The sequence below is a fragment of the Triturus cristatus genome, chromosome 2_2 (genome assembly GCF_964204655.1).
Source record: "Triturus cristatus chromosome 2_2, aTriCri1.1, whole genome shotgun sequence".
Taxonomy (NCBI): domain Eukaryota; kingdom Metazoa; phylum Chordata; class Amphibia; order Caudata; family Salamandridae; genus Triturus; species Triturus cristatus.
The window spans coordinates 1,089,182,778-1,089,209,740 of record NC_140582.1 but is presented as its reverse complement, the minus strand read 5'-3'; the positions used below and the strand labels follow the sequence as shown (position 1 = coordinate 1,089,209,740).

At 47.6% G+C, this 26,963-nt stretch overlaps 1 protein-coding gene across 2 annotated transcripts in view; it reads left to right on the top strand.

Annotated features, from left to right (window-relative positions):
* Positions 1-26,963, top strand: part of IMMT (inner membrane mitochondrial protein) — a 472,217-nt gene that overhangs the window by 409,763 nt on the left and 35,491 nt on the right. For both annotated transcript variants that reach the window (XM_085642618.1, XM_085642619.1), the window contains one exon: positions 21,481-21,612. In XM_085642618.1, coding sequence (XP_085498744.1) covers positions 21,481-21,612 — 132 coding nt within the window. The remainder of the gene's footprint in view (positions 1-21,480; positions 21,613-26,963) is intronic.

Sequence of the window (26,963 nt, the reverse complement as noted above, 5' to 3'; positions counted from 1 at the left end):
CGTCTTCCCATACCTGGACGACTGGCTAATAAAAGCCAGCTCATACAACCAGTGTGTACAACACACGCACGCCACTATCCAGCTACTTCACGAACTGGGTTTCACAATAAACCACACAAAGTCCCATCTACAACCGTCCCACGTAAAACAATACCTCAGCGCCACCATAGACACCTCAAAAGCGCTAGCCTATCCCAGTCCTGCCAGGATAGCAAGCATCCAGGCTCTACGCGCCAAATTTCAGCCAGAACACTCTCTTCCAGCTCGATTGTTCATGCAACTAATAGGAATGATGGCCTCTTGCATATTCATAGTACCACACGCAAGACTCCAGATGCGTCCTCTCCAAGAGTGCTTAGCGCGCCAATGGAACCAGGCCCAGGGTTAGTTGACAGATCTGGTGTTGGTAGACGGTTGTGCCCATCGCTCTCTGCAGTGGTGGACCACCAAAAACCTTTCCAAAGGGTGACCGTTCCTGGACCCGGTTCCCCAGATAGTACTGACAACGGACGCAACGCTCTCCGGCTGCGGAGCTCACTTACTACATCACACCATGCAGGGTAAGTGGACACCTCAACAAAAGTTACTCCACATCAGCCATCTGGAGTTACTAGCCATCTTCTTAGCACTAAAAGCTTTTCAAACGTATGTCTCAGGCAAGGCAGACATAGTCCACACGGACAACATGACAGCCATGTACTATATACAGAAACAAGGAGGCACACACTCCGCAGCGCTCTCAGCTAGCACAGAGCATATGGAGATGGGCCATACCCCAAAAAATCTTTCTCCTAGCCAAACATGTCCCAGGAGTCCAAAACACTATCGCAGATCTGCTGAGCAGACAAACGCAACAAATCCACGAGTGGGAACTCCATCCACAAGTTCTTCACCCGTACTTTCAAATGTGGGGGCATCCACAGATAGACCTCTTCGCCACCCACGAAAACGCCAAATGCCCAAACTTCGCCGCCAGATATCCACACCCATTGTCCAAAGGCAATGCGATATGGATGAACTGGTCAGGCAGATTAGCGTACGCTTTTTCGCTTCTCCCACTAATTCCATTACTGGTGCGCAAACTACAGCAACACTCCCTCACTCTCATACTAGTAGCTCCAACTTGGGCCAGACAACCGTGGTATACCACACTGCTGGAACTATCTGTAGTACCACACCAAAAGTTACACCTCTCTCCACGCCTCTTAACCCAGAACCATGGAGAGATCAGGCACCCGGACCCAGCTCAGCTCAACCTTGCGATCTGGCTCCTGAAATCCTAGAATTCGGTTATCTAAATCTTCCCCCTGATTGTATGAACGTCATTAGAGAAGCTAGGCGACCAACCACTAGAGCTTGCTACGCAGCCAAGTGGAAAAGTTTTGTAGTCTATTGTCACAACAATAACTTCAATCCCCTAGATGTGTCCATTCAACACATCATAGGCTATTTACTACACCTACAAAGATGCAATCTAGCCTACACGTCTATTAGACTGCACATTGCAGCCATAGCAGCTTATCTACAAAACAGGCAACATCTATAACTCTTTAGAGTACCTGCCATTAAAGCCTTCATGGAAGGCCTCAAAAGAATAATTCCCCCCACAGTGCCACCCTCACATGTGTGGAACTTAAATATCGTTCTCACCAGACTAATGGGGCCTCCCTTTGAACCTCTACACAAATGTGAACTTCAATTCCTAACATGGAAAACTTCTTTTCTTGTAGCCATCACCTCCCTCAGAAGGGTCAGTGAGATACAAGCACTCACCATTCAAGAACCTTTTCTGCAAATGCACCATAACAAGGTTGTTCTCCGTACTAATCCAAAATTTCTCCCTAAAGTCATTTCTCCCTTTCACCTAAACCAATCGGTGGAACTACCCGTATTCTTCTCGCAACCACAAACCGTTGCAGAAAGAGCTCTCCACACATTAGATGTCAAACGAGCCTTATTCTACTACATCGAGAGAACACAACCCTTTCGTAAAACCAAACAACTGTTCGTTTCCTTCTCACCACCACATAAAGGCAACCCCATCTCCAAATCTGGGATAGCTAGGTGGATTGTCAAATGCATTCAGATTTGCTACCACAAAGCAAAACAAACGCTATCTATTCCCCCTAAAGCCCACTCTACACGCAAGATAGGGGCTTCCATGGCATTCTTAGGGAACATCCCCTTAGATGATATCTGCAAAGCAGCTACATGGTCAACACCGCACACTTTCACTAAACACTATTGTGTAGATGTGCAAACTAAGCAACAAGCTAGTGTGGGCCAGGCTGTACTCAAGACATTGTTTCAAACCACTGCAACAGATACTGGTGGTCGCCGCTAAGGATGGGTACTGCTTTTATAATCTATGCACAGTGTGTAATCTGCAGCTCATATGCCTCGAACGGCAAATGCTACTTACCAGTATGCATCTGTTCTTGGCATGTAGAGCTGCAGATCTACACATGCCCACCCGCCTCCCCGGCTACCTTTATCTGTTCCAGGTTATCCTATTTAGATACAACACACATGGGCATCTTCACTGTTACTACTACGCTCCATCATTCCCTGCTGGCGAAAAACAATCTGAGGATGGAGCCGAAGCCCATGCGCAATACGATCCAAAGGAGGAGTCACAGACCTCGTGACTTCCAAAGACCTTTCCAAGAGGAAAAACAACTGCAAACATCCGGGCCCAACACCAGATGGCGATCTATGCACAGTGTGTAGATCTGCAGCTCTACATGCCAAGAACAGATGCATACTGGTAAGTAGCATTTGCCTTTTGCTTTACTGATGGTTTATAGAGGCAAACAAACTGATCCATATAACTGAAAGAGACACGTTAGTCATAGATTACTTACCTTAGAATATCCCCAGGCGTCAGACTGGATCCGGAAAGTTTTTGTCAGCAGTACCCTTGCGCGTCGGTAGGCCTAGTCATATGGCTCCACATACGTCGCTGGCGTCGTAGTCGCCGAGATGACGTTGACGGAGCTACTTAGATGCGCCCACGCGCGCTGACGTCAGTTCTTTCTTTTTCTGCGCCAGCAACACAGATCTGAGAGCGAGCGGTACTCATAGTTAATCTTTTAACTTGGTTTTTGAGACTTGTTTCTCTTGGTTTGTCGAGTACTCGACTCCTGGTGCAGTAGGGATTCCCGGTTTTAACTCCTGTAGGGAATGCTGTAGGTCCATGTTGGTGGCGGACCCGCATGGCGTGTGTCTCTTCTGCTTGGGGCACGCCTATGACCCCGAAGCGTGCCCCGATTGTCGGGCCATGGCGCCGAATGCTTTGCGGGAGCGTTCCTGAAAGTTGTTGGAGGCCCGGCAATCGGCTCCGCACCGCACAAGGTCCCGCTCCCATGGGAAGTCGAGGGATAGTTTGCGGGGCCGACACCATCGTTTGTCTGAATCGGGGACAGGTAAGTCAAGGTGCCATAAGAAGTCGAAGAAGCGACGTCGCTCTTCGTCTTCCCCTCACCGGTCGCGGGACGCGGTGGAGTGGGCGGTTGGTCACTCCCCCGCGGCTCCAGTGGAGCCTCCGTTGTTGCCTGCGGCCTAGCCGCCTTTCCCGGGCCCGCACGCAACTTCCGAAGAAGTACAGGTATTCCTGTCGGCCATGCGCCGTTTGTTTCCCACGTCGGATCCCTACGGAGCACCTTTGGCCCACGTGGTTCTGCCCCTGTGCTGCCACCTTTGGCCCCGGCTACGCTGGCACGATACCCTGGGGCGCCGTCGGCCTCGGCACCGGGGCCAGTACCGGACACGACGCCGTTGCCTACGGGGCTGGACTACGTCGACCCTGGATTGGTCTATTATCCTCCGATTCCAATTCCAGGTGGTGAGTTTATTCCCGTTCCCTAGGCCCTGCTCTTACCGACCTCTTATACGGCCGGATGACGAAGGGGAGTACCGGGAGGGGTCCGAGGACCCTCTCGCAGCTCAATGCGAGGATGAACCGGAGTGGGAGGGTGATATGGAAGGTCCAGGCAATATGGATTTATCTCCACACCCTGGTGCACTGTCCCCTGCTTCTGTAGCTGCGGAAGAGGTTGGGGCTTTTTCTGTGGTGTTGCGTAGGGCAGCTGAGGCTCTTCGCCTCGAGCTCATATCTGTGCCTATTAGGACCAATCTCCTGACTGAGGTGCTGCAGCCAGCGATCTCCTTTGCGGAGCTGCTGCTGCCCTTTAATGACGCGCTTACAAATATTCTGTTAAGCACCTGGACCAAGCCTAACACAGGGGTTCCTGTGGATAATTGTGTGGCACGACGTCATCGCCCAGCCCCGGGTGACCCCAGTTTTCTCACGCAACACCCAACGCCTGAGAGTCTGGTGGTCCAGGCCTCTGTCTCTCCGAGCGCGTTCCCTTCCGCAACTCCAGACAAGGAATCTAAAAAACTGGAGCAGTTTGGGAAAAAGATTTTCACCTCTGCCAGTTCTGGGTTTGCGGGCGGTGAATAGTGCATGCTTGTTGGGCCGCTATTCCGACTCTGTGTGGGACGCACTCGCACAGGTGTTGCCTCAGTGTCTAGTGGAGGCTTGGGCGGTGCTCTCCCAAGCCATTACCGAAGGGAGGGATGCTGCGAAATTCTTTATCCGTTGTGGTCTTGACACAGCCGACTCCCTTGGCAGGGCAATTACCACAACGGTGGCGCTACGCCGTTACGCTTGGCTCAGAACTACTGGCTTCTCAGGGGATGTCCAGAACACTTTGTTGGACATGCCCTTTGATGGCACTTGCCTTTTTGGTGACGAGGCGGATAGCACTTTGGAGCGCTTTAAAGACTCCCGGGCTACGGCCCAGTCCTTAGGTCTTTGCACCACGCGCACTACCGTGGGGTCTGCTTTTCGCTCCTTTGGAGGTCAGGGTTGAGGCGCCCAATTGCGTTCCTTTCAGAGCTGCTGGCCTGCGCACCCACAGTCTCAGCACAGCCGGTGTCGGGGTGCCCACCGGGGTGGGTCACGGGGCCAGCGGGCGGGTCAGTCCACCACCGCTGACTCAACACCTTCCTAGTCCGGTGTTTCAGGCCCACCAGACGCCAGTGGGTGGCAGGCTTTGCAATCACCTCCCCCACTGGCGAACCATCACTTCGGACAGAGGCGTTCTGCAGATAGTACGGCGGGGCTACTCCCTCCCTTTCGAGACTACCCCTCCAGCCATGCCGCCTCAGTCCCACCGCATGTCGAGGAGATCACTTGGCACTTCTACAGCAGGAAGTTGCGGCCCTCTTGGCCAAGGGGGCCATCGAGCGCGTTCCGATGCCAGAAGTAGGTCGTGGTTGTTATTCCCACTACTTCTTGATTCCAAAGAAGGACAAGGGCCTGCATCCTATCTTAGACCTCCGGGACGTAAATCGCTTCCTCCGGAAGGAGAAGTTCAAGATGCTCACGCTTGCTCAGGTCTTGTCTGCCCTAGACCCGCAAGACTGTTGGTAGCGTTGGACTTGCAGGATGCTTATTTTCATATCCCCATCCTGCCGACCCATCGTCGTTACCTACGGTTCACTGTAGGCCATGAGCACTTTCAGTTCACCGTGCTCCCTTTCGCCTCACCAGCGCCCCTCAGGTGTTCACGAAAGTGATGGCGGTGGTCGCAGCTCATCTGCGCAGATCAGGGGTTTCAGTCTTCCTCTATCTCGACGACTGGCTGTGAAAGGCGGGCTCGCCCCAGGCAGTCGTCTCCCACCTCCAGACTACGGTCGACCTCCTGCATTTGCTTGGGTTTTCCATCCACGTGCCGAAGTTGCCTCTGATTCCCTCTCAGAAGCTCTTCTTCATCGGAGCGGTTCTGGATACGGCGCACTTTTGGGTTTATCCTCCTGAACAGCGAGTCCGGGACATACGGGCTATGATTCCGATCTTTCAGCCCTGGTCCTGGGTTTTGGTCAGTTAGACCCTGAGACTGCTGGGCCTCATGGCCTCCTGCATCCTTCTGATCAATCATGCCAGGTGGCATATGCGGGGTCTGCAGTGGGACCTGAAGTTCCAATGGATGCAGCATCAGGGAGACCTGTCTGACTATGTCCAGATCTCAGAGGGCACTGCACAAGACTTGCAGTTGTGGCTCACGGACCAGCGTTGGGTCAGCGGCAGATCCCTCTCCCTTCCCCAACCGGAGCACACAATGGTGACTGATGCGGCCCTCCTGGGATTGGGCAGCCACATGGGAGAGGCGGAGATCAGAGGCCTCTGGTCTCTGGCGGAGTCCCAGCTCCATATCTACCTTTTGGAGCTCAGGGCGATCCTACTTGCACTGAAAGCATTCCTCCCCTCTGTCAAGGGGAGAGTAGTGCAGGTGTTCACGGACAACACCACCGCCATGTGGTACTGCAACAAGCAAGGCGGGGTGGGGTCGTGGACCCTATGTCTCTGGAAATGGCTGGAACGTCAAGGCATTTCCTTGGTGGTTCAACACTTGGCAGGTTCTCTGAACGCCAGGGTGGACGAACTCAGCCGCAGGTGCATGTTGGATCATGAATTGCGTCTTCACTCGGACGTGGCACAAGGTCTCTTTCAGCAGTGGGGAGAACCTTGGTTAGATCTATTTGCCACCGAAGAGAACGCGCAATGTCAGCAGTTCTGCGCGTTGTAGTTTCCAAGGCGGCACTCGCTCGGAGACGCTTTTCGTCGCGAGGGGAGTTGCGGTCTGTTGTACGTCTTTCCGCCTGTACCACTTCTACCCAGAGTGCTGAAAAGATCAGACGCGACCGGGCCCAAGTCATTCTTGTGGCACCGGACTGGGCTCAAAGAGTTTGGTATCCCGAGCTACTCAGTATGAGCATGGATCCCCTGATCCGACTGCCTCTTAGGGAGGGTCTCTTGTCGCAGCACCAGGGGACGGTCCTCCACCCGAACCTGTCCAGCCTCCACCTCCTCGCGTGGAGATTGAGCGGCGACAGTTGATTCCATTTGAATTGCCTCCTGAAGTCTGTAAATGTGATTCTGGCAGCCAAGCGTCCCTCGACTAAAACTGTATACGCCTACCGGTGGAAACAATTTGTGGCATGGTGCACAGCGAAAGCTGTAGATCACTATTCCGCCCCTCTATCTGAGGTCCTATTGTTCCTTCTCTCTTTGGCCCAACAGGCTACCTTTCTGCTCTTTCAGCCTTTCTCAGGCTGCCTGATCAACCCTCTCTTTTCAAGTCCCCTGTTGTAAATAGATTTCTCAAAGGTATTACTCACCTTTTCCCTCCTATTCATTTTGTGATGACCCAGTGGGACTTGAACCTGGTTCTCACATACTTAATGTGCGCTCCCTTTGAGCCTCTTCATAACTGTCCTTTGCGGTTATTAATTTTGAAAACTGTCTTCCTGGTGGCCATCACCTCCGCTAGGCGTGTAAGTGAGCTCCAGGCTCCTTAATGTAAACCTCCTTTCCTATCTATTCATCCAGACAAGGTTGTGCTTCGACCACGTCCATTCTTTCTGTCGAAAGTAGTCGCTGCCTTTCTTCTCGGGCAAACTGTCACTCTGCGTACTTTCTTTCCACATCTGCACCCTTCAAGAGAGGCTCCACCGCCTGGACCCAAAACGTGCGCTTTCATTCTATCTCAACCGCACACAACAGTTCTTGGTGGATGACCAGCTCTTTGTTGGCTACGTTGGCGCCAAGAAAGGCCGAGCTGTGCACAAGCGAACTATTTCCCGATGGGTTGACTTGTGCAATAAAGCCTGTTACTCTCTAGCTAAAAAGGAACCTCCGGTAGGGCTGCGCGCCCATTCTACCAGGGCGACAGCAGCTACTACAGCATTGGGACTCGGTCTCCCCCTGCAAGATATCTGTCAGGCAGCCACGTGGGCCTCGCTGCATACTTTCACTAAGCACTATTGCCTTGACAGTCCAGTCCGGAGAGACGGCTTCTTTGGCCGGTCGGTTCTCCGTGACTGTCTGGTGTGATTTTACTTTGCAGACCCACCACCGGGGTTGGTATTGCTTGGGTATGTATTCTAAGGTAAGGAATCTATCACTATTGTGTCTCTTTCAGGTGCACAAGTTACTTACTTGTGTAACAATATATCTGTAAGAGACATTAGTTAGTGATAGATTCCTTACCGCCCACCCATCCTCCCCGTTCTGCGCAATGTTATCTAGGGTTCGGGTCATCCCTTTCAGGGCCCTGGTTCTATTGCACCAGTAATCGGACTCTGGCATGACTCTGCAGTGCTGGCGCGGCTAAGTTGTGTACAGAACTGACGTCAGCACTCATGGGCGCATCTAAGTAGCTCCAAAGACGTCATCTTGGCGACTACGACGCCAGTGGAGCTGCAAGACGCCTACCGACATGCAAGGGTACTGCTGACAAAAACTTTCCGGATCCAGTCTGACGCCTGGGGATATTCTAAGGTATGGAATCTATCACTAACTAATGTCTCTTACAGATATATCGTTACACAAGTAAGTAACTTGTGCGTTCAGGCTAGTACCAATTTAACGTTTGCAGTGGTTAAGGTTGGACCTATCGAGGGGGGGCGTGACCAAGCCATCGAGTGTAATGGCCGCACGGCAGTGAAGCTCCGGAATCGAAAGCCCTTTTCCTGAGGGTTACAGCATTTTAACTTGCTTTCTCTGCCTCAAGAGGGGAGAATTCTGCATCTCCAGTGGTGCCAGGACCCACTGATTTCTGCCCTGATGCAACCTTCTGCTGCAGGACTGCCGGATCGGGAGAGTGTGGCCAAGCCTGCCTCAGAGGTCCAGCGGCGACAGTGGCCGTGGGCGAGCGTGAGGCAGAGCCTGCGGAGCCTCGCTAGGCCCCCTCCCTAAACTATCCACGCTTGCCTTTTCCGGACCCTTCTCTGCCTAACTACTGGATCGGGTAGGTGAGCCCCGCCTGCCTTGGAGGCCCTGCAGTGACGAAGGCTGTGGGGTGAGCCTTGCTGAGCTCCCTCCCTACGTCAACCGTCATTGCCTCATCCAGCCCTCCCCCCGATCTACTGTGGCCCACTGCCCTGCACACAGCGGCCAGCCAGCAGCTCCCACCTCCGTCACGGCTCTCCGGTGCGTCGAGAGCAGTGCTTGGCTATGCTGGTCTTAAAGAACACGTAGCTCCATTCTGCTGTTCTACTCTCCCACTGCTGCTTGCGGCTTGCAGAAGACTGCGCCTTCACTTCCCAGGGCAGACGCCATTACACCTTAAAGGATTCACATGCTGCAATCACCCTGAGACTCGTGTCTGATGCTAGTGGGCCACCTGCTATTCTGGAGTACTGGGAGACCCAAGTGCCGCCGACTCGTCCCCAGGCCCAGCCTTCATTATCCACCACTAATGTGCCTACGCGGGTGGCTTCTGCATGTAAGTGACTCCCGCAGCCCACATTTGCTGCTTGGTGCACATTAGTTGTAACATCTTTCCTCACTCACCAGCTTTACTATTCTTGTCCAGATTTCGCCTACCCATCTTAGGACTACCCTAACATTCTTCATGGTCTTTTGTCCTTAAGATTGGATCAGTCTTTTCTCTGCAGCCACCTCATCATCCGCTTTATTAGTGCTGGACCTAGCATTTGTCAGTCGCTCTTCATAGACAGGTTTCAGTTTGCTGCAGCCGCCCAAACCATTTTTTACTTATAGACCCTTTTCTTCCATCTGCAGAACCAGTGGTGTTTTTCCTCACAGACCGACCTGCACTTAAATTGACTATCTCTATCCACTGTTTTGTTTTACCCACCTGCAAATCGTCTGCTACACCAGGAACCATCTCACCATGAGTCGTGGGACCCCAAACAACGTAAATTCACTTTTGGCCGTCCCACATCTACTGGGAGGTCTGACCCTTATATGATGTTCAGGAAGGAAACGATGCAGGTCAGTGCCCCGAGCCCTCCTAAGGTACTGCAGCGTTCATGGCGGAACTCTGAGCTGGCTTCTGTACCTTTGATGAGCGCTTTGACACTTTTGCATCTTGGCTTGGCCGCATGGGGGAACGCCTGGAATGACATGGCACCTGCCTTGACGCCGCTGAGGAACGTGTATCTGGCCTGGAGGACAGCACTACTTCATTAACCAGAAGATTGGAGAAGATGGAGCACATCCTGAAGACAGTAGCCACTAAAAGACCTTGAGGGGCGCTCGCGCTGGAATAGCATATGCATAGTTGGCCTTGCGTAATCTACAAATATGGGACGCCCTGAACACTTTGTAGAAACTCTACTTAGCAATTTATTCAGTGCCCAGCATTTCACTTCCACGCTTGTCGTGGATAGAGCCCATAGGCCATTGGTCTACCCCGGGCTTTTCCCCTCGCCCCATTGTAGCTGGCCTTTTGCGTTACAGAGACCGTGATACAATACTCCGCTTGGCCCATAAACAGGCCCCCTTCCTACATCAGAGCTTCACAACTTCCATCTATCCTGACTTTTTATGCTCACTGCCCAGAGGCGAGGCAGAAATTCAATGACGCCAAAGCTCAGCTCCGTAAATATGGACTCGAGTATGGTTGAATCCAGCTAGGGTTCGGGTGGTCGTGGATGGTAAGGCCCCATTCTTTGTCACCTCAGCTGATGTACTCTCCTTCTGCAAATAATTGGGCTCTAGTAGACCTTCCTTTAAGCATACCACCCTGGAGCACTCTTCGTGAGACCTTAACATTTCAGCTAGTGCTGACCTTTTCCAATCTGGCTGAAATGTTTCAACAGAGATTACATACTCCATGCCATTTATATAATGTTCCAATGGCAGTGCACTGTTATAACCAGCTGACACTGTATCTATTTTCAACTTCTCTCCACATGTAACCCTGATGTTCGAGGCATATGAGCTGCAGATTGTACACTGTGCATAGATCGCCATCTGGTGTTGGGCTCGGATGCTTGCACTTTGTTGTTGTCTTGGAAGAAGTCTTTTGTGGTCACGAGATAGGTGACTCCTCCCTTGGACGATAGTGTGCATGGGCATCGACTCCATCCTCAGATTGTTTTTTTCCGCCATTGGGTTCGGATGTAACTTTTGCGTTCCGGTTCGACACCTTATTTTCCAAACCATTTTGACGCGCAAACTATCTACGGTATTGTCTTAGATCGCGTGATTTTCGACGCGCATCTCAACTACTCGATTCCGGTCGTCGCCGCTGGGCCTATTGACGCTATTCGGGCCTACAGCTCATGGAAAGGACTCATTCAAAAAATGCCCACAGTGTGGAGCGAAATTCCCACACAGTGACCGTCACTAGGTCTGTAACCTGTGTCTCTCGCCTTAGCACGACGAGAACAATTGCCAGGCCTGCGCCTCTTTACGATCCAAGAAAACCATCCGTGATCGCCGGGCCCGACGACACATCATGGCGCAGAGAGCAGCTCCGGCACCAGTGGACATCTTCGACGAAGGCCTCGATGTCCCAGAGGAAGATTCCGAGGATTTGGAAATCGTGTCCGAAGCAGATGACTCAGACGACCACATCACCCCTGGTCAACAAGTGAGTACAACTGCCCCTACCCCAACCGAAAAAAAGAAGGCCCTGGTCAAGACTTCGCCTGCTGGCCCGACTACGAAGGTAAAAGACAAGCCAAATCTGGACTTTGAACAGAACTCGAATCATAGCCCCCTTCTGGCCAACCCATCTAGTCACTGAACCTGCGAGCGACTGTGGAGACCTTGCTTTTTGGCCGATGCGCGGTGGAGCTACATGATAGCTCTAGAGGGGATGAGCCGCGGACTTCCCCTCTGCCCTCACCTACCCAGCCGCACTTTGGGCAGACTTTCCCTCGTCTCTACGTCATTCTCTCCCTCCTACCCCTTGACCCTGCCCTTTCCCCTCTACTCTCCTTTTACCCCGTCCTCTTTGCTTTTTTTTTTTTCCCCACAGAGACCTAGCATTCTGGCCTTTGCTCGGTGGAGCTACCTGATAGCTAAAGAGGAGATGGGCGTTGGAAGCCAAAGCCCTCGGAACCGAAAAAGATTTCCGTCTCCATAGCCAAGCCATAGGACTCCAAACCACCTCCTAAGGCCTCGGAGCTGAAATCCAAACCTCGCTCGTACCCGAAGAAGTCTGCGCCGAAAGCGGTTACCGAAGAGGAAGAACTTTTTCGACCGGATTCTGTCGATCCCAGGCAAAGAAAAACTCCATATAGACCCCAAAACAGGACATGGGGCTGCTGTTCCACACAAGAAGAGGAAGCTGGACACACCAGACACTCCTGCAGTGCCTGTAAACAAAAAAGACTGCCACTTCACCTATAAGACCCTCTTCTCCAGCTCTTCCTCCTGAGCCTGTTCTTCATCCGAAACCTGTCTCTCCTCCACAACTTCCACCACATTCACCACCACCACAGGATGATGATAATGATGATTTAGGGGGTGGGGGAGGCAACAATGGCCCTTTCACTGACCCTGATGATGACACAGACACACCACAGGACGATTGGGACGATTATGATGACCCTATAGATCCTCCAGACCTCCCTGAACCCCAGCCATATCCAACAAAAAACAATCTCCCCCAGATGATATTGACTTTGGTCTGCTTGTTAATAGAGCTGCGGTTTACCATGATGTTCACATGCATTCAGACCCTGCAGACGAGGATTTCCTTCTAGACACCTTCGAACAGTCACAGAAGACTGTCCAAATACTACCAATGCTCAAAGGGGTCATCAAACACGCCTCTGACATATTCAAAGACCCAGTGAGAGCTAGAATTCTCAATCCCAGCATTGACAAGAAATATAAACCTGCCCCCGATGATCCCATCTACATCAAGGGGAAGCTACCCTTAGACTCACTAGTAGTAACTAACGCTAGGAAACGCGCCAACTCTCAAACCTCCGGTGACGCACCACCTCCGGATAAAGAATCTAAGTTGTTAGATGCCTCTGGCAAGAGAGTTGCTGCCCAAGCAGCCAATCACTGGTGCATAGCCAACACCCAAGCATTACTTGCTAGGTATGATAGGGCTCACTATGACCGACTAGAAACCCTATTACAACATTTACCTGATCAGTACAAAACTCAGGCAAATTACTTAATTCAAGAGGGCAAATTAATAACCAACGCCTCAATCAAGTGTGCCCTTGATGCACCTGACACAGCCTCTAGGTCAATTAACACTTGTGTGCTACTCAGACGACATGCCTGGCTACGCATTTCAGGCTTTAAACAGGAGGTACAGTCAACTTTCCCCAACCAGCTGTTCAATCAGGAACAAATTTTCGGACCGGCTGTAGACACCACTCTAGAGAAGATGAAAAAGGACGCAGAGACTGCTAAATTCATGGGAGCATTAGTCTCCATCCACACGTGGTTCTTTTCGTCGCTCCTCATATAGAGGAGCGTCCAAAAACATTGGAACAGAGACCGCCTCCTCTTCCTACAAAAACACCACGCAAACATCTCCCAACAGAGGATATTTTAGAGGCGGATACAGGGGAAATAACAACAAAGGGTGAGGCCGAGGTAACAACAACACCCGCGCCTCCCCCACTAATAAACAGTGACTTCCCTCCACTCCCTCCAGACCATGCCACTCCAATTGGGGAAGACTTTCACAGTTCCTACCTGTCTGGAACTACATCACATCAGATAAGTGGGTAAGACAAATTATCCAGTATGGTTACTGCCTGGAACTACAGCAACCCCACCCACCATACCACCCAAACAGCGCCCAATGTCCATGGAACACCTTACACTCTCAAAACAAGAGGTTCTCACTGCTTCAAAAGCACGCAATAGAACCAGTTCCCTTACAGCATCAAGGAACAGGGGTTTACTCACTATATTTACTAATCCCCAAGAAGGATGGGACTCTAAGACCAATACTCGACCTCAGACCCCTCAATTTCTATATGCAGTCAGATCATTTTCATATGATCACTCCAACAGGTCCTCCCACTGCTGCAACAAGGCGACTTCCGTGCCACATTAGATCTCAAGGACGCCTATTTCCACATTCCCATACATCCTGCTCACAGGAGGTATCTAAGGACCATAGTGGACGGACAACACTATCAGTTCAAAGTCCTTCCATTCGGGGTGACCACCGCACCCAGAGTGTTCACAAAATGCCTTGCGGTGGTAGCAGCATACTTTCCATATCTCGACGACTGGCTAATAAAAGCCAAGTCATTCAACCAGTGTGTTTATCACACTCGTCAAACCATCCAGCTGCTACACGACTTGGGATTCACAGTAAACTACACCAAGTCACATCTTCAGCCCTCTCATATAAATCGGTTTCTAGGGGCCACAGTAACACCTCCAGAGCTCTGGCATATCCCAATCCAGCCAGGATAGCCAGTATACAAGGCCTAATCACCAAATTTCAACCACAGCACTCCCTTCCAGCAAGGGTATTCATGCAACTCATAGGATTGATGGCCTCTTGCATCTTTATCGTACCTCGTGCAAGACTTCAGATGCGCCCCTTACAGGAATGCCTAGCACGTCAGTGGAACCAGGCTCAGGGACAACATACAGATCTGGTGTTGGTGGACAGCCGCACATCGCTCTCTGCAGTGGTGGAACACACAAAACCTGTCCAAAGGGCGGCCGTTCCTCGAACCGGTTCCACAGATAGTGCTAACAGCAGACACATCCCTCACCAGTTGGGGAGCCCATCTCCTAAAACATACAATTAAAGGCAAATGGACTACTCAACAGAAAGTGTTCCATATCAATCACCTGGAATTACTAGCAATATTTCTAGCATTAAAATCATTCCAAGTACATCTAAAGAACAAGACTGTCCTAGTCCAGACGGACAACATGACAGCCATGTATTACCCGTCCAGCTGCCACAAATGCATTATCGGTTGGACGCGGTAGGTGTAAGGGTTGAGGCACCTAGTAAGAATGAGAGTATATATTTTTGGGGGGGTTTGGGGACGAGTCAATGGAGCAACTCGCTCTTAGTCTTGCGCTAATATCTTGGTATCTGTTTGTTCATGCCGCCCTCTATCATGTGTTTCCTATTAGCCCAGCAAGGTGCGGGCATCCAACGTTTACAGTCATTGGAGCAACTCTCCTTTTAAAAGGAGGTAAGAATACTTTAAGAGATACTCTTTTTTTTTTTTGTAGAGCCATGAGCTGTGTTTTGTTGGGAATCAGTTTGTCTAGTGGTTCTCTCATAGGTGGTAATGCAGGGCATTACGGCGTTGGATGTATTTAATCTTTTCCACTATCAGGATCCCACTGTGGTTTGGCCCGCCTCTAGACGGTTTTTGGGCAGCCTCACATATTCTGAGTTCCTTAAGGAGACCGTTTTTCTCCCACTGGTCTCATGCTTTTTACCTCCTTCTTTCTTTATCATTGGTATGTGGTGCACACGATTGTGGCACACTATGTTGCATTAAGCTAGTCTAATGCACATCCTTTGAACTCTCCATTTTATTTTTTGTCTTAGGTCTTGATCAGGAGCAGCACAATGGCCCACCCCTGACATGCATTATGGGTACTTACTTTTATTGTTATTTATGTCTTCATGTGCACTTCACTGTATATATGCTTTTAAATCCCGGTCCTGAAGAAGCACCAATGACCCTTACGGCATCAGAGGCGCGAAACATGTTGATCACGTTACGTTATTTAGGTACATTGTGCCTCTTGGGATTATACCCTTTCTATGGGCTTGTATTCTGTGAAGGGTGTTACCAGATTGAACTACCTTTCTAGGCCACCTTTCACCATTTTTAAACCACTATGCGCGCATCTGGTTACCCTTATCAGGACCCAAAACCCCTCCACACACCCGCATGCACCATCCGGCATACCTTAAAAGAACTCAGATAAAGAGACCCTTCGGGGGACCCGTTGGGAATTGCAGTGCCGGCCAAACGAGGAGCAAACCGCCCGATGATGAAGCATGACACCCCTCAGGGTGTGTTAGGGCAACAGGAGGCAAGACTTGTTTTCCCCCCTGGCGAATGGGTCCGTCCCACCTAGCACTCTTCCCCACCCCCCGCTTTTTTTCCTTAGCATTTCTGCCTTTGTAGGTACATGGGTGACTCCCTGCACCCTACCCTTGGAACAGTGTCCTCTTTTTGTATTAGCATAATCATGTAGAGCATAGACACTGGACCATTAACCAGCTCCTAGGTCCCCCCTCTTTTTTGTTAAAGCCATGTATTGCATACAGAAACAAGGAGGCGCACATTCTTTGCAGCTGTCTCAGCTCGCACAAAACATTTGGAGATGGGCCAAGTGACTCGCGAAGGTAGGGACTCTCTAAGAGTCTGGTGAAGGAGTGTGCCCAGGACAGGCAACAACATTTATCCGTGTGTCTTTCTTGGATTTGAATTGCCCATTTAATTGCACCATGTCTGCTGACACGCTCAGGTGTCGTGAGGCAGCAGCAGGTGAAATGTTTGATGATTCCCCAAGCGGGGAGTCTCAGACCAGCATACAAACTAGCATTATATCAGCGGGGAATCCCAATCCAAGGGACCTGTTTAAACGTTTGGAAAAATTGATGAAAGCAGAACAATCTAAATGGTGGGACATAGATTCCTATCAAGGTACTTGGAGGTTGGCAGGGTTCCAAGGAGGTTGCGTATAATGCTGGCGCCCAGCTATGGAAATCACGACCCCAGAATGCTTGCAGAATGGGCTGACTGCAACCTTGAGTCATCACATAAACTGGTTGAAATACTTGTCAAGTATGCTGAGAGTGACCGCGTTGCATTACAAATTAAAATTGATGAGCTTAATGGTGAAATTAGTAAAATGGAGATCACAGGCACAATCAATAAATACCGTGAGGAAATGCTGGCACGATTACAAAGGGAGGAGGAGGTGATCAAGAAACGCAAGGCGTTCAAGTTCCAACGGGATAAGTTGGATTACCAAAATGGCCAAGTATTCACTTTCTCAAAGAGATACTATTCTGTCAGTCTCACAAAAAGGACACTCCCTTACCATGCAAGCCAGTACCAGCGCTGCTGCACAAATGTCTGCCTCAACATCTGACCTGAGTTCTGTGCTTGAAAGCGGTCCGGATAACGAGCAGGCACGGTCCGGTACAAGGCTAGGGTTTTCAAAGCTCTCCCTAGCGCAGGAAGTGGACTGTCTACGTCAAGACAGGCGGCAGACTCTACGCCCTCGTGTACAAAATGTCAGCAACACCAAAAACGGAACCAAAAGCGCCAGGAACGACGTCAGCACAGCCGCCAACGAAAAGCCGAGCAACAAAAGACCTGCCAACAACAGGTGGAGGCGCAAGCAGGTGCTTTAGAGGGCAGCAATGATTCACGGACTCATCAATTTGTCCAACGTGACTTTGAGTGAGGCAGAAAGGCAGATCTTGGCATTAGGTTTATCATATAACCCTGAGAGTAATTTTAATTATGCGCAACCCCGCATTGATGTATTTAAGTTTATACGAAAATTAATATTGAAGAAGTACCATCTGATGCAAGGTAAACAAAACAAACCTCAGGTTGCTGAATTGCTACCGACAACTCAGTCAGTCCTCATTAAAAGTGGGGGAGGTTGAGCTCTTGCACAATCCAACAACTTCAAGATGAAAATAATTGTGCTGCAACATGTGAGAGTCGTGATTCGCCTAACATCAATGGGACTGTGCGTACTCATTTTAAACAGGTCTACCTTCCTCCCAATAATGTTACATGACAACTTGGACACTTATAATGAAGAAGTGACAGTGGAACTTAAGAAACTATATAAATCTACCACCCGTGCTCATCATAAATACACTCATCAAAACAACCGCTATTTTCATCTAATGAAAAAGCTGCAAGCCAATGAGAATATCATTGTGCTGCAATCAGATAAAGGCGGCAATGTTGTTTTATGACCACGCCAATTGTACATGGATGAAGCCCTCAAACAGCTGAATGATACGACTTGATATAGGAGAAGTAACATCCACATTGTAAAAAGCTCATGGAATAGTTACTATGCTAAACTCCTGGCATGGAAAAGCGCTGGCCTTGTGAGTATGGAGGAATTCAAGTTCCTAAAAAATTATCATCCCGTCATTCCCGTGATCTACCTCATATCGAAAATTCATAAGGACTCTATCACACCACCAGGTATGCAGATTATATCATCTCGCAACAGTTTATTGGAGAATACCTCAAGCTACGTGGATTATTTCCTTCAGGAGCACGTTAAAAATCTACCATCCTACATTCAGGATACAGGTGACTTTTCAAGAAAGATCAGTGATGTCATGTGGGACTCTGAATGTATATTGATTACACTAGACGTCACGTCCTTGTATACAAGTATTCACCTCCAGGATGGAATTAAAGCGGTGGAATACTATTTGAGCACCAGACCTACGTATCTGTATCGTCACAATAAGATGCTTTTGGCCATGATTATGACATGCTTTGAGAACAACTATTTTCTCATCCAAAATCAGATATTCCAACAAGTCAGGGGTGTAGCGATGGGGGCCTGTTTCTCCCCCAGTTATGCCTGCCTCCATATGGGGCTGTGGGAAGAACTGGTCCTTAAAACACAGCATGGGTAGGTCCTAGATAATCATGTATCGCATTGATGATCTGTTTTTGATCTGGAGAGGCACGGAGGAACTTGCGCTCCATTTCATTAAACAGATCGACAATAACAATCTGAATTTGCAATTTACTGCTCATTTAAGTATGGATTCTGTGTGCTTTTTAGATGTTGAGGTGTTCGTAGTTGAGGACAAACTAGAGACCAGGTTGCATAGGAAGCCCACAGCCGGCAACATGGTGCTCCATGCAACTAGCCTCTACCCAAGACATCTTATTCACACCATTCCCTTTGGGGAAATGCTGCAAATCAAGCGGATTTGCAGCACTGATAGTGACTGTGAACAGGCTCGAAAAGAGAGTAGGGATAGGTTCCTAGCTAGGGGCTATTCCACGACTACTATCGACAATGCAATTAATAAAACTCTTTTGATCCCAAGATCAGTTGCATTAGTTAAGAAAGTGATCTCAGTGACTACTAGTATTGATCAGCCTGACCAACCTACAAGATTGATCTTAATGTACAACCGCCAGCATCAATCTTTACGCAATGATTTAGTACTTGGGGAGCCCCTTCCCAAGTCTTTAAGTATTACCTTTAGAAAGGCTCGCTCTATGAGCAACACACTAGTCGGGAGCAGTCCCGAGGTGACAAAGACCAAAACCTGTTTAAATTCTAGAAGGGGGTTTGTTAGGTGCACATCTTGCAAAGCATGTAAGGTTGGCACCAACAGAACCACCTATAAAACACCTTTCAAATTAGATCCAATACCCATCACCAAGTTACTCACTTGTAAGACTGAATACGCGGTGTATGTGCTGGAGTGTTCGTGTGGCCTGCAGTACGTAGGAAGTACAAAACTGCAGGTCCACAAGAGGATACTCCAGCACGTTTAGGCGATCGGCAATAACGATGCTTCTTAACCGGTTGCCAGACATTTTAAAGGAGTTCCACTGCAACAATTTGGAACATCTGAGTTTTTTTGTGGTGGATACTGTCCTACCCCTTAGACGGGGCGGCAATCGGGAAGCTGTGCTTCGCCAATTAGAAACCAGGTTCATTCTGTAGTTGGATACCAAGGCGCCACAGGGCCTCCACTCCAGTGAGGACTTCTTTACCTGCCTTTAAATGTTTAGTTTCATGATTGTACTGTAACTAACTTTCAACTGCTCCGCTTCCATAAATTTTCTTTTAGTCTCCGATAAAGTTTTTGCACTTTGCACAGTATAAACCTATTACCGTTCATCTTGGTGGCACTTCTTCAAGCACTTGCCTTTTTTTTATTATGATATGGAATTAGATCTATTGCCCACTTGGGCAGAATTGTTTAGCACTAGCACTTTATGTATCAACAATAGGACCAACAAGTGTTTTTATTAATAAAGGATTGGGTCCGACAAGGGTATATGAAGTTGGATACACTATTATTCAATGCGGAACATTTCTTGAGAATGTGCACATGCTGGGAATTGTACCTGCCGCATTTTACTGTTACGTATTACTCCTTTTCCTAGCTTTTAGAAAAAACACATTTTTTAACTGCATTGCTGACTTTTAGATATTCAAAGAAAGGTGAATATTTAACAAAGTTATTGCTTTTACATATGTGAGAACAACATCAGTGTAATTAACTGTGTTTTCATGGTGCTTTCTGAAAGCCTTTTCCGAATCTATGATTGTCTGTCACGTGTTATTGCGCTTGCACTTTAAATAGTTGGAGGCACTCCTCATGCGTGTCATGTGATCAAGGCCTTTGGAAGGCCGAAACGCATCATGGCGGTGGTGCAGGCCGTTTAATAAAATCTTTTGCACTGATCAACTGGTCCGCATTAGTCTTTTTCTGGCAAATGGAGTTTGTTTGCGAAATCTTCAGCATATATATCACCACATACACTTTACGACCATGCTCCATCCCGTCGCTTGTCCTTCCCCACCTCTGCCTTGCTTTATGGGACATTATGTTCCCGCATTTCCTCTTACCCCCCTCACCCCTGCAGACTTTCCTCTCCTTACAGTCTTCATAATAGACACAGATGGATCACATTTGGTCACTAAGCTCTATCATCCCTGCATGGCCCCCAAACATACACATGACGACAGGGTCCGGTGGCAATAGGAAAAAGACCTTGGCCATTCCATTTCCGACAGGGGCTGGACCTACTGCTGTGCACAAACTGAATTGATATCCCCCAATCATGGTCATAAACTTCTCCATTTTCTTTTCTTACGCAGATCATACGCTACACCTGTTGGTCTTCCCAAACTGGACCCTTCGGTAAATGCTGATTCCTAGATGCAGATTTTTCACATATGACCTGGACCTGCCCTTTTATTGCCACGTTCTGGCTTGCTGTGTTCGATATCCTCTCCCAGATGACTTAACTTATTCTAGACCCCTCCCCTGCCGCTTCTCAGTAATGGATCATCCCTTTTGAAGAACCTCCATAGATTCACAGCCATTGCTTTGCTACTGGCAAAGAGAACAATCGCACTTCGCTGGTGCAGTGCGATACGCCCCATTACTAAAGCCTGGCTTCAGAGTATGATACACTGTGACCTAACAAGTGAAGTATATTAGTCATTGCAACCCCCCTCTGCTAGACTTAAAGATATCTGGCAGCCTCTCCGATCCTTTTTGCTGTCTTTGGAAGCAGACCCCCAGAACTCAACCCCTCACTCTCCTGCTACCACACCCTCTTTATATCACACCAGCCAAGATGCCGTTGTATAGGCATGGTTCTCCTCCTGCTCCCCGCGCCCGCTATTCTCGCTATTGAGGACTATGATTTTCTGTGGTCGATGCATTGTCTTCTACAAAATAAAAGATCCCAACTCTGGAGAACTGGCGATACAGGTAAGTAACTATTTTCTTACTATTGGCTTTATAAAGTGAGAGCAGAAGAAAGTGTCCTTTGCTTTTGATTCTTGGGAATAAAAATGCGGTATATTGATTGCCTAGTTAGCAGGTCCTTCCCTTGCTAGAAGGAAATTCAATGGGTTTGGCTCTTTAAATCATTGTTTGTCAATTCCTTTCTGTATATGCATTACTCTTTTTCTTAAACTGACAGATTGAAGAGGTTCGGGAAATTATGGAGGCTGAAATGAGAACCCAGATGCGCCGACAGGCTGCTGCCCATAGTGATCACCTGAAAGATGTTCTCAATATTCAAGAACAGGAACTGAAGGCAGAGTTGAAGAGGGTGAGCAGTTTTCTGCCAGTACTTCCAATGTGTAGAAAATTAGTATTACATTCATCTTAAACTAACAAATCTGTTTTTCCAAGAAAAGGATGTGCAATCTGTTTGTTTAAATTTTTGTCAGAAATCATATCACCTTTCTTCTTCCGTGGCACTATTACACAAAGTGCCATAGGGTGCAACAAGCATTTGCTCTTGCTTTTTGAGCCCCTTACCACTTTGGTATTACAGAAGGAGCCACATACACTTGTGTGCTGCTTCTTTAGTATGTATTGCACCAGCTTAAAATGTATGCAGTTGTGATTCTAAGGGGCATTATCTCATTTGCAAAGGGACATGGCTCTCTGCAAATGAGGGAAGCCTTTTACGTTGGGAGGTATTATATATCACTTAAGAGGTGGGCGCACAACGATTTGCCCCCCTCCAACTCAAGAGCAGCACTGTGGCGCTCAGAGAAATTCCCAGTTATCACCCCAAAGGCAGGTGCACTTACACACTGATCATTATCCCCTTTTCTAAATGCGGCCTGGTCTGCCTGCGGAAAAGAGGCGTGCACCCTGAATATCGAACTTGCAATACCTGTGGGAGAGAATATGGAGGACAAAATTTCAAGAAAAAATATTAGGTAAGCAAGTCTAGATTTTCTATTCCTAACTCCACATATATGTACCTAGGCGGTACATACATCATCAAGTTACGTAGTGTGGAGTTAGGAATCGTAAATCTATACTTCCCCATATGCACTTAACTTTGGATATTTTGTCCCTCAATATTCTGTCCTTCCTACTCTTGTAGCATGGTATTGTTGGTGTTTATATTCGGTAGTACAACCGTGTAACATGGGGCTGTCTTTCACTGATGCACTCTACCCAGCACAGAGTGCATTTTCCTCAGTGATCGGGGGCACATTGGACATCGGGTGCACACAGTTGAAGGTGTGCTAAGAAACAGACATGGAGAGTGTGCCCAGGCATAACTTGGCTACAGATCTCCAAACGCTCCAGGCATTAACTCCCGATATGATCCTTCTGCTTATTTTCACATATCCATTATACAAAAAGCATCAAATTCTTTAGGTTTGAACTAGGCAACAAACACTTCCAATTCAAAGTCCTGCCTTTCAACAGAAATTAGCACCTCATAATTTCTCAAAGGGCATGGCAGTTGTTACAGCACACCTCAGGAGACAAAAGCTGTTCCTCTTCTCAGATCCAGATAACTGACTTTTAAAAGCAGTGTCTCGAGAGTAACTTCTCATGCATTTTCATTCAGCTACAGGCATTCTTTTCCGCCTGGATCTACATTTCAAAACGATGAACTCATGAAACTCCAGTTCAAAGGATTTACTATTTTTGCGCAGTCTTAGTCACCCAGGTAGCAAGAGGGTATCCTTGGGCGGAAAGACTTGTATCTAGCCATCTGAAATGTTGCAGTCCGTTACAATCACCTAATCTTCTTCCAAGGACGGGGCGCACGCATGGGTTATTTCCAAATTTAAGGTACTTCATCAAAAAAGGAGACATTCTCTCACATTAGCCTGGTGGAACTAAGAGCTGTCCATCTAGGTCGAAAATTGTTTATTCTATCTTTCAAGACAAAATTCATGCTTGTTCAGTTGGAAAATGAAGCACAATGTATTTCTTGTAGAACAGGGGTGATCTCACTCCAGACCATTTTCTGTAGAACATTCTGTAGATGGCGGATTGCAAGAGACTTGCACATCACAGCAGTTCAACTGCCAACTTTCCAGATTAGAGTAATGCAAAATGTCTTTTACGAATGGGGCTATACACAAATAGGCTTGTGTGCAGACCGGAAATGCCCTGACTTTGCCTCTAGGTACTACCAACAAGGTTGAAAGTCAATATCTAGACTGGTCAGTGAAATTTTTGTACGCACCACCACCCCTGTTCCATTGATCCTGAATGAGTTGTTAAAACTGTATGACTGCAAGGCAAGTATGATCCTGATAGCTCCAGTACGGCTGTAAGTGCTTGTTCACAGACTCCGTGCAGACCTGAGGCCCTGTACATGTTTGGGGGTCAGATCCCGCACCCCCAGCCTTTCATTGTTGAGCTTAGAAGCCTGCCGCCTGAATTCTTAAAATATGGGCACCTAAACTTGCCACAAGACATTGAGGACATTTTACAGGAGTAAACTCCTTCCACCAGTGCATCACGTGCTTTCAAGAGGTTCTGCATCTGGTGTACACAAAACACTCTTTCTACAGATATCAGAAGCGGTTATTCCTTTCCTTCTTCATCATGTAAGTTGTGGGCTGTAATGTTCTTCACTGAAGGTAGATCTGTTGGCATTCACTGCCTACAGGATTTCTGTAGGAAAACTCCGTCACAAAACTCTATCTTTAGAATACCTGAGGATAAGATTTCTTGGAGGTCAGTGGGAAGGTGTTTCCTCCCACTAGATTCCAGTCTCCAGCTTGGCAACTAATCATCGCCCTTTCAAAGTAAATGGGTCTACCAACAAGGCCTCATCACAGGATTAAAACTGCCTCATTAGTTATTATTACCTTCAGCATTCTAGCAAATAAGAAAAATCATTCTGAATCGTAGGATCTTCATAAATATTCCTAAACATGTGAATAATTCCCTGCTGACCCCACTACAACTTTCTGTATAGTTTTCTTCCATGGAAATCACATCCTAGAATGTTTGTCCATTAATTCATATACATATCTATGGGATGGAAGCATAAACAAAGCCACATTTTTTTGAGGAATGTTCAAAATAACTCTCCAGGGTATACACATAGACCTGCTTTACAACATTCAGATGCAGTGAAAAGCCCTTTCAGCAGAGAACATGAACGTAAAATGCAGCCTGTTAGTCTTACATTGTACACAGAAATAAGGAGCCTGTCTCTTTAAAACCTGGGAGACGCCCCTTCCTAGATTGTATTGTACTGGCAGTTGCCTCTCAGATCCAGGTTTTTTCCAAGCCGTGAAATAAGGATCTTATAATATCTGCTGAGGTTCTTTTTTTAATCTAAAAAAAAGAATTTTTCCTGACTGGGGAAGATTTTTCTCTCCACTTGGTAAAAAAACAATCTGTTGTAGAGTAAATCATGTTTTCTCAGTCTCTGATTTAATTTGTCAAAATGCAATATCTTTCCTTGGAGTCCTCCTTGTGGTAGAAAGAAGGCCGGAAATTACACCCACAGAGTGTTTGGTTTGTCAGCCTGCCTTTCATTCTGTCTACAAGAAGGTGTCAAATAGTGGGATCGGGGTAAGAGGCTTGCTAGATGACATGAGGGCGGAAGAACAGAGAAAAAGAAAAGATGCTGTCACTCGTTGACATTGAGAACAGTCAATTCACTGTCAAATCATACAAAGGCGCTGGCGACCCAAACCTTGACGCCAAAAAGAGTCTGCACGCCAGCAATATCACCATTGATATTAAATTTGCATTGATTACTTTCGAACACTTCACTGTCAACATTCAAAAGGCAAAAAATGACTATATTACTATCATAAGTATCGAAGTCATGGTCCATTTGACCTTACCTTGTTCATTCTGTTTTTTCAACAGCATCTCAAGTCGTGATATCCTCTCCTGTAGAACAACACTTTTTTCCTAGAAAGAGGCAAAGAGAAGAAATGGCTTCTGCTCCTCTTGGCTATTCACAGCCTGCATCCTCTCCGGACCCTGCATCCTTGCCGTACTGACCAACAACAACTACATCCCCTTTTGAGGACACGGTACAGAAGCCATTGAGGCTGCTAAACCTCTCACCACTTAGGAAGTCCTCAAAAGCAATCTCCGTCTGCATTGTAAACGTGGAAACCATCTACTCCACAAAGATTGCAAAGTAGCAGAGCTTTTTCACCTCAGAACTCTCCATCCAGAGTTAGCAGATCATATTCCTGCTATTGTTCTCCTTGTTCCTACACCAGACTTGGCTTAATAAATTCCTACTTCTCCAGAACAATCTCTATCAGGAGTCATACCAGTTGATGACATCTTCAGTGAGGTACCTGCAAGAGGGGTAGCAAAACTCAATATCTCCTTAGAGACTTGCCTCCAATCGGTGTCAGTAATGTTAGAGAATCTACAGACCAGGGCAGCTTCTAAACCTTTGTTGCCCCTAGTTCTGGTCTATCTAGGGATAGCAGAAGAGAAATGTATGACTCTGGCCATTATAAAGGTGATTACCCCACACCAACATTTGAAATATAGACCTCCTCAAAAGGCCACTAAATTCCACAGGGTAGACCCTAAACCACACTCCTTGTTAGGGTGCGATGGCAAAGACACACATCCACTCTTAAATCAGCTGCTCCCTCCTAAGGAAAAAGTAAGACTCACTTTCCCTGGCAAAAAGATGTTTGGCACAGCATCAAACTGTCGTAAGAACATGACAGTGCTGCTTTGGAGTGGTCAGTGGATATCTGGGATGGAATGGAATCCTTTAAGGCAGATTTGCTTGACACAAACGGGATATTTTGGAATGGTTAATGAAGATTCTGTATTCTTTAACCAGGTTATTAGCTCTACTGTGGACTCATCCAAACTCTCTGCCACAGAATACTGTCATGGCATCTCTCTGAGAAGAGCTTTGTAGTTGAGGCTGCCCATTATAAACCTGAAGCACAGCTCAAAATAGCCAACCTATATTTCTCAGGAACAACTGTAGTTCCCCAATGCTTCAGTTCTCCATGGAAATAAAAGGGAGAGCTGATCTATTGGGAACTGATGATCTCCTCATACCGAATTCAGGGGAGTTTACAGTAAATATGACTAGAATGGATATATGGTTCCATCTTAACAATCAAAATGTGCTTCATTTGATGCCTTGAAAACAAATGGTTTTTACCTCGAAACACGTGTTGGCTGTTTGGCTTTTCCCTTTGGAGTTTCTGAACATTGAGGACCGAAAGATAATTAAAGAAAACAAATTGGAGTACAGCACTTTTGATATATGGATCGTGTACAGAGAGTTGGAATAATATTTTGAATCACCTCCATTGGAGATGAATGCATTATGAAAAGGCACCATTGGGCTTATGGTGCTGGAGGTTTAGAGAGCCAAAGCCCCAGAAAATATGATTATCTGAAAATGTAAGAAGGCAAGTCTGTCAACTAAAAAGGAGTTTCAAGAGGAACAGTCATTTTTGGTTTAAGGAGGTATGGCGAAACATTTACATAAACATGAAGAGTTGCCTAGTGACTTATTTACAAAAACAAGTGGGAATACAGCATCAAAGAAAGGAAACAAACTAGAAACCCTTAAAGATTTGTTCATCAAACTAGAGAGTCTGTATAGGCATGAGTCACTAAAGTGGTAGCCCACTATGACATTGAAAAAGTATCTTGAGATTGACTGGATTACAAAGG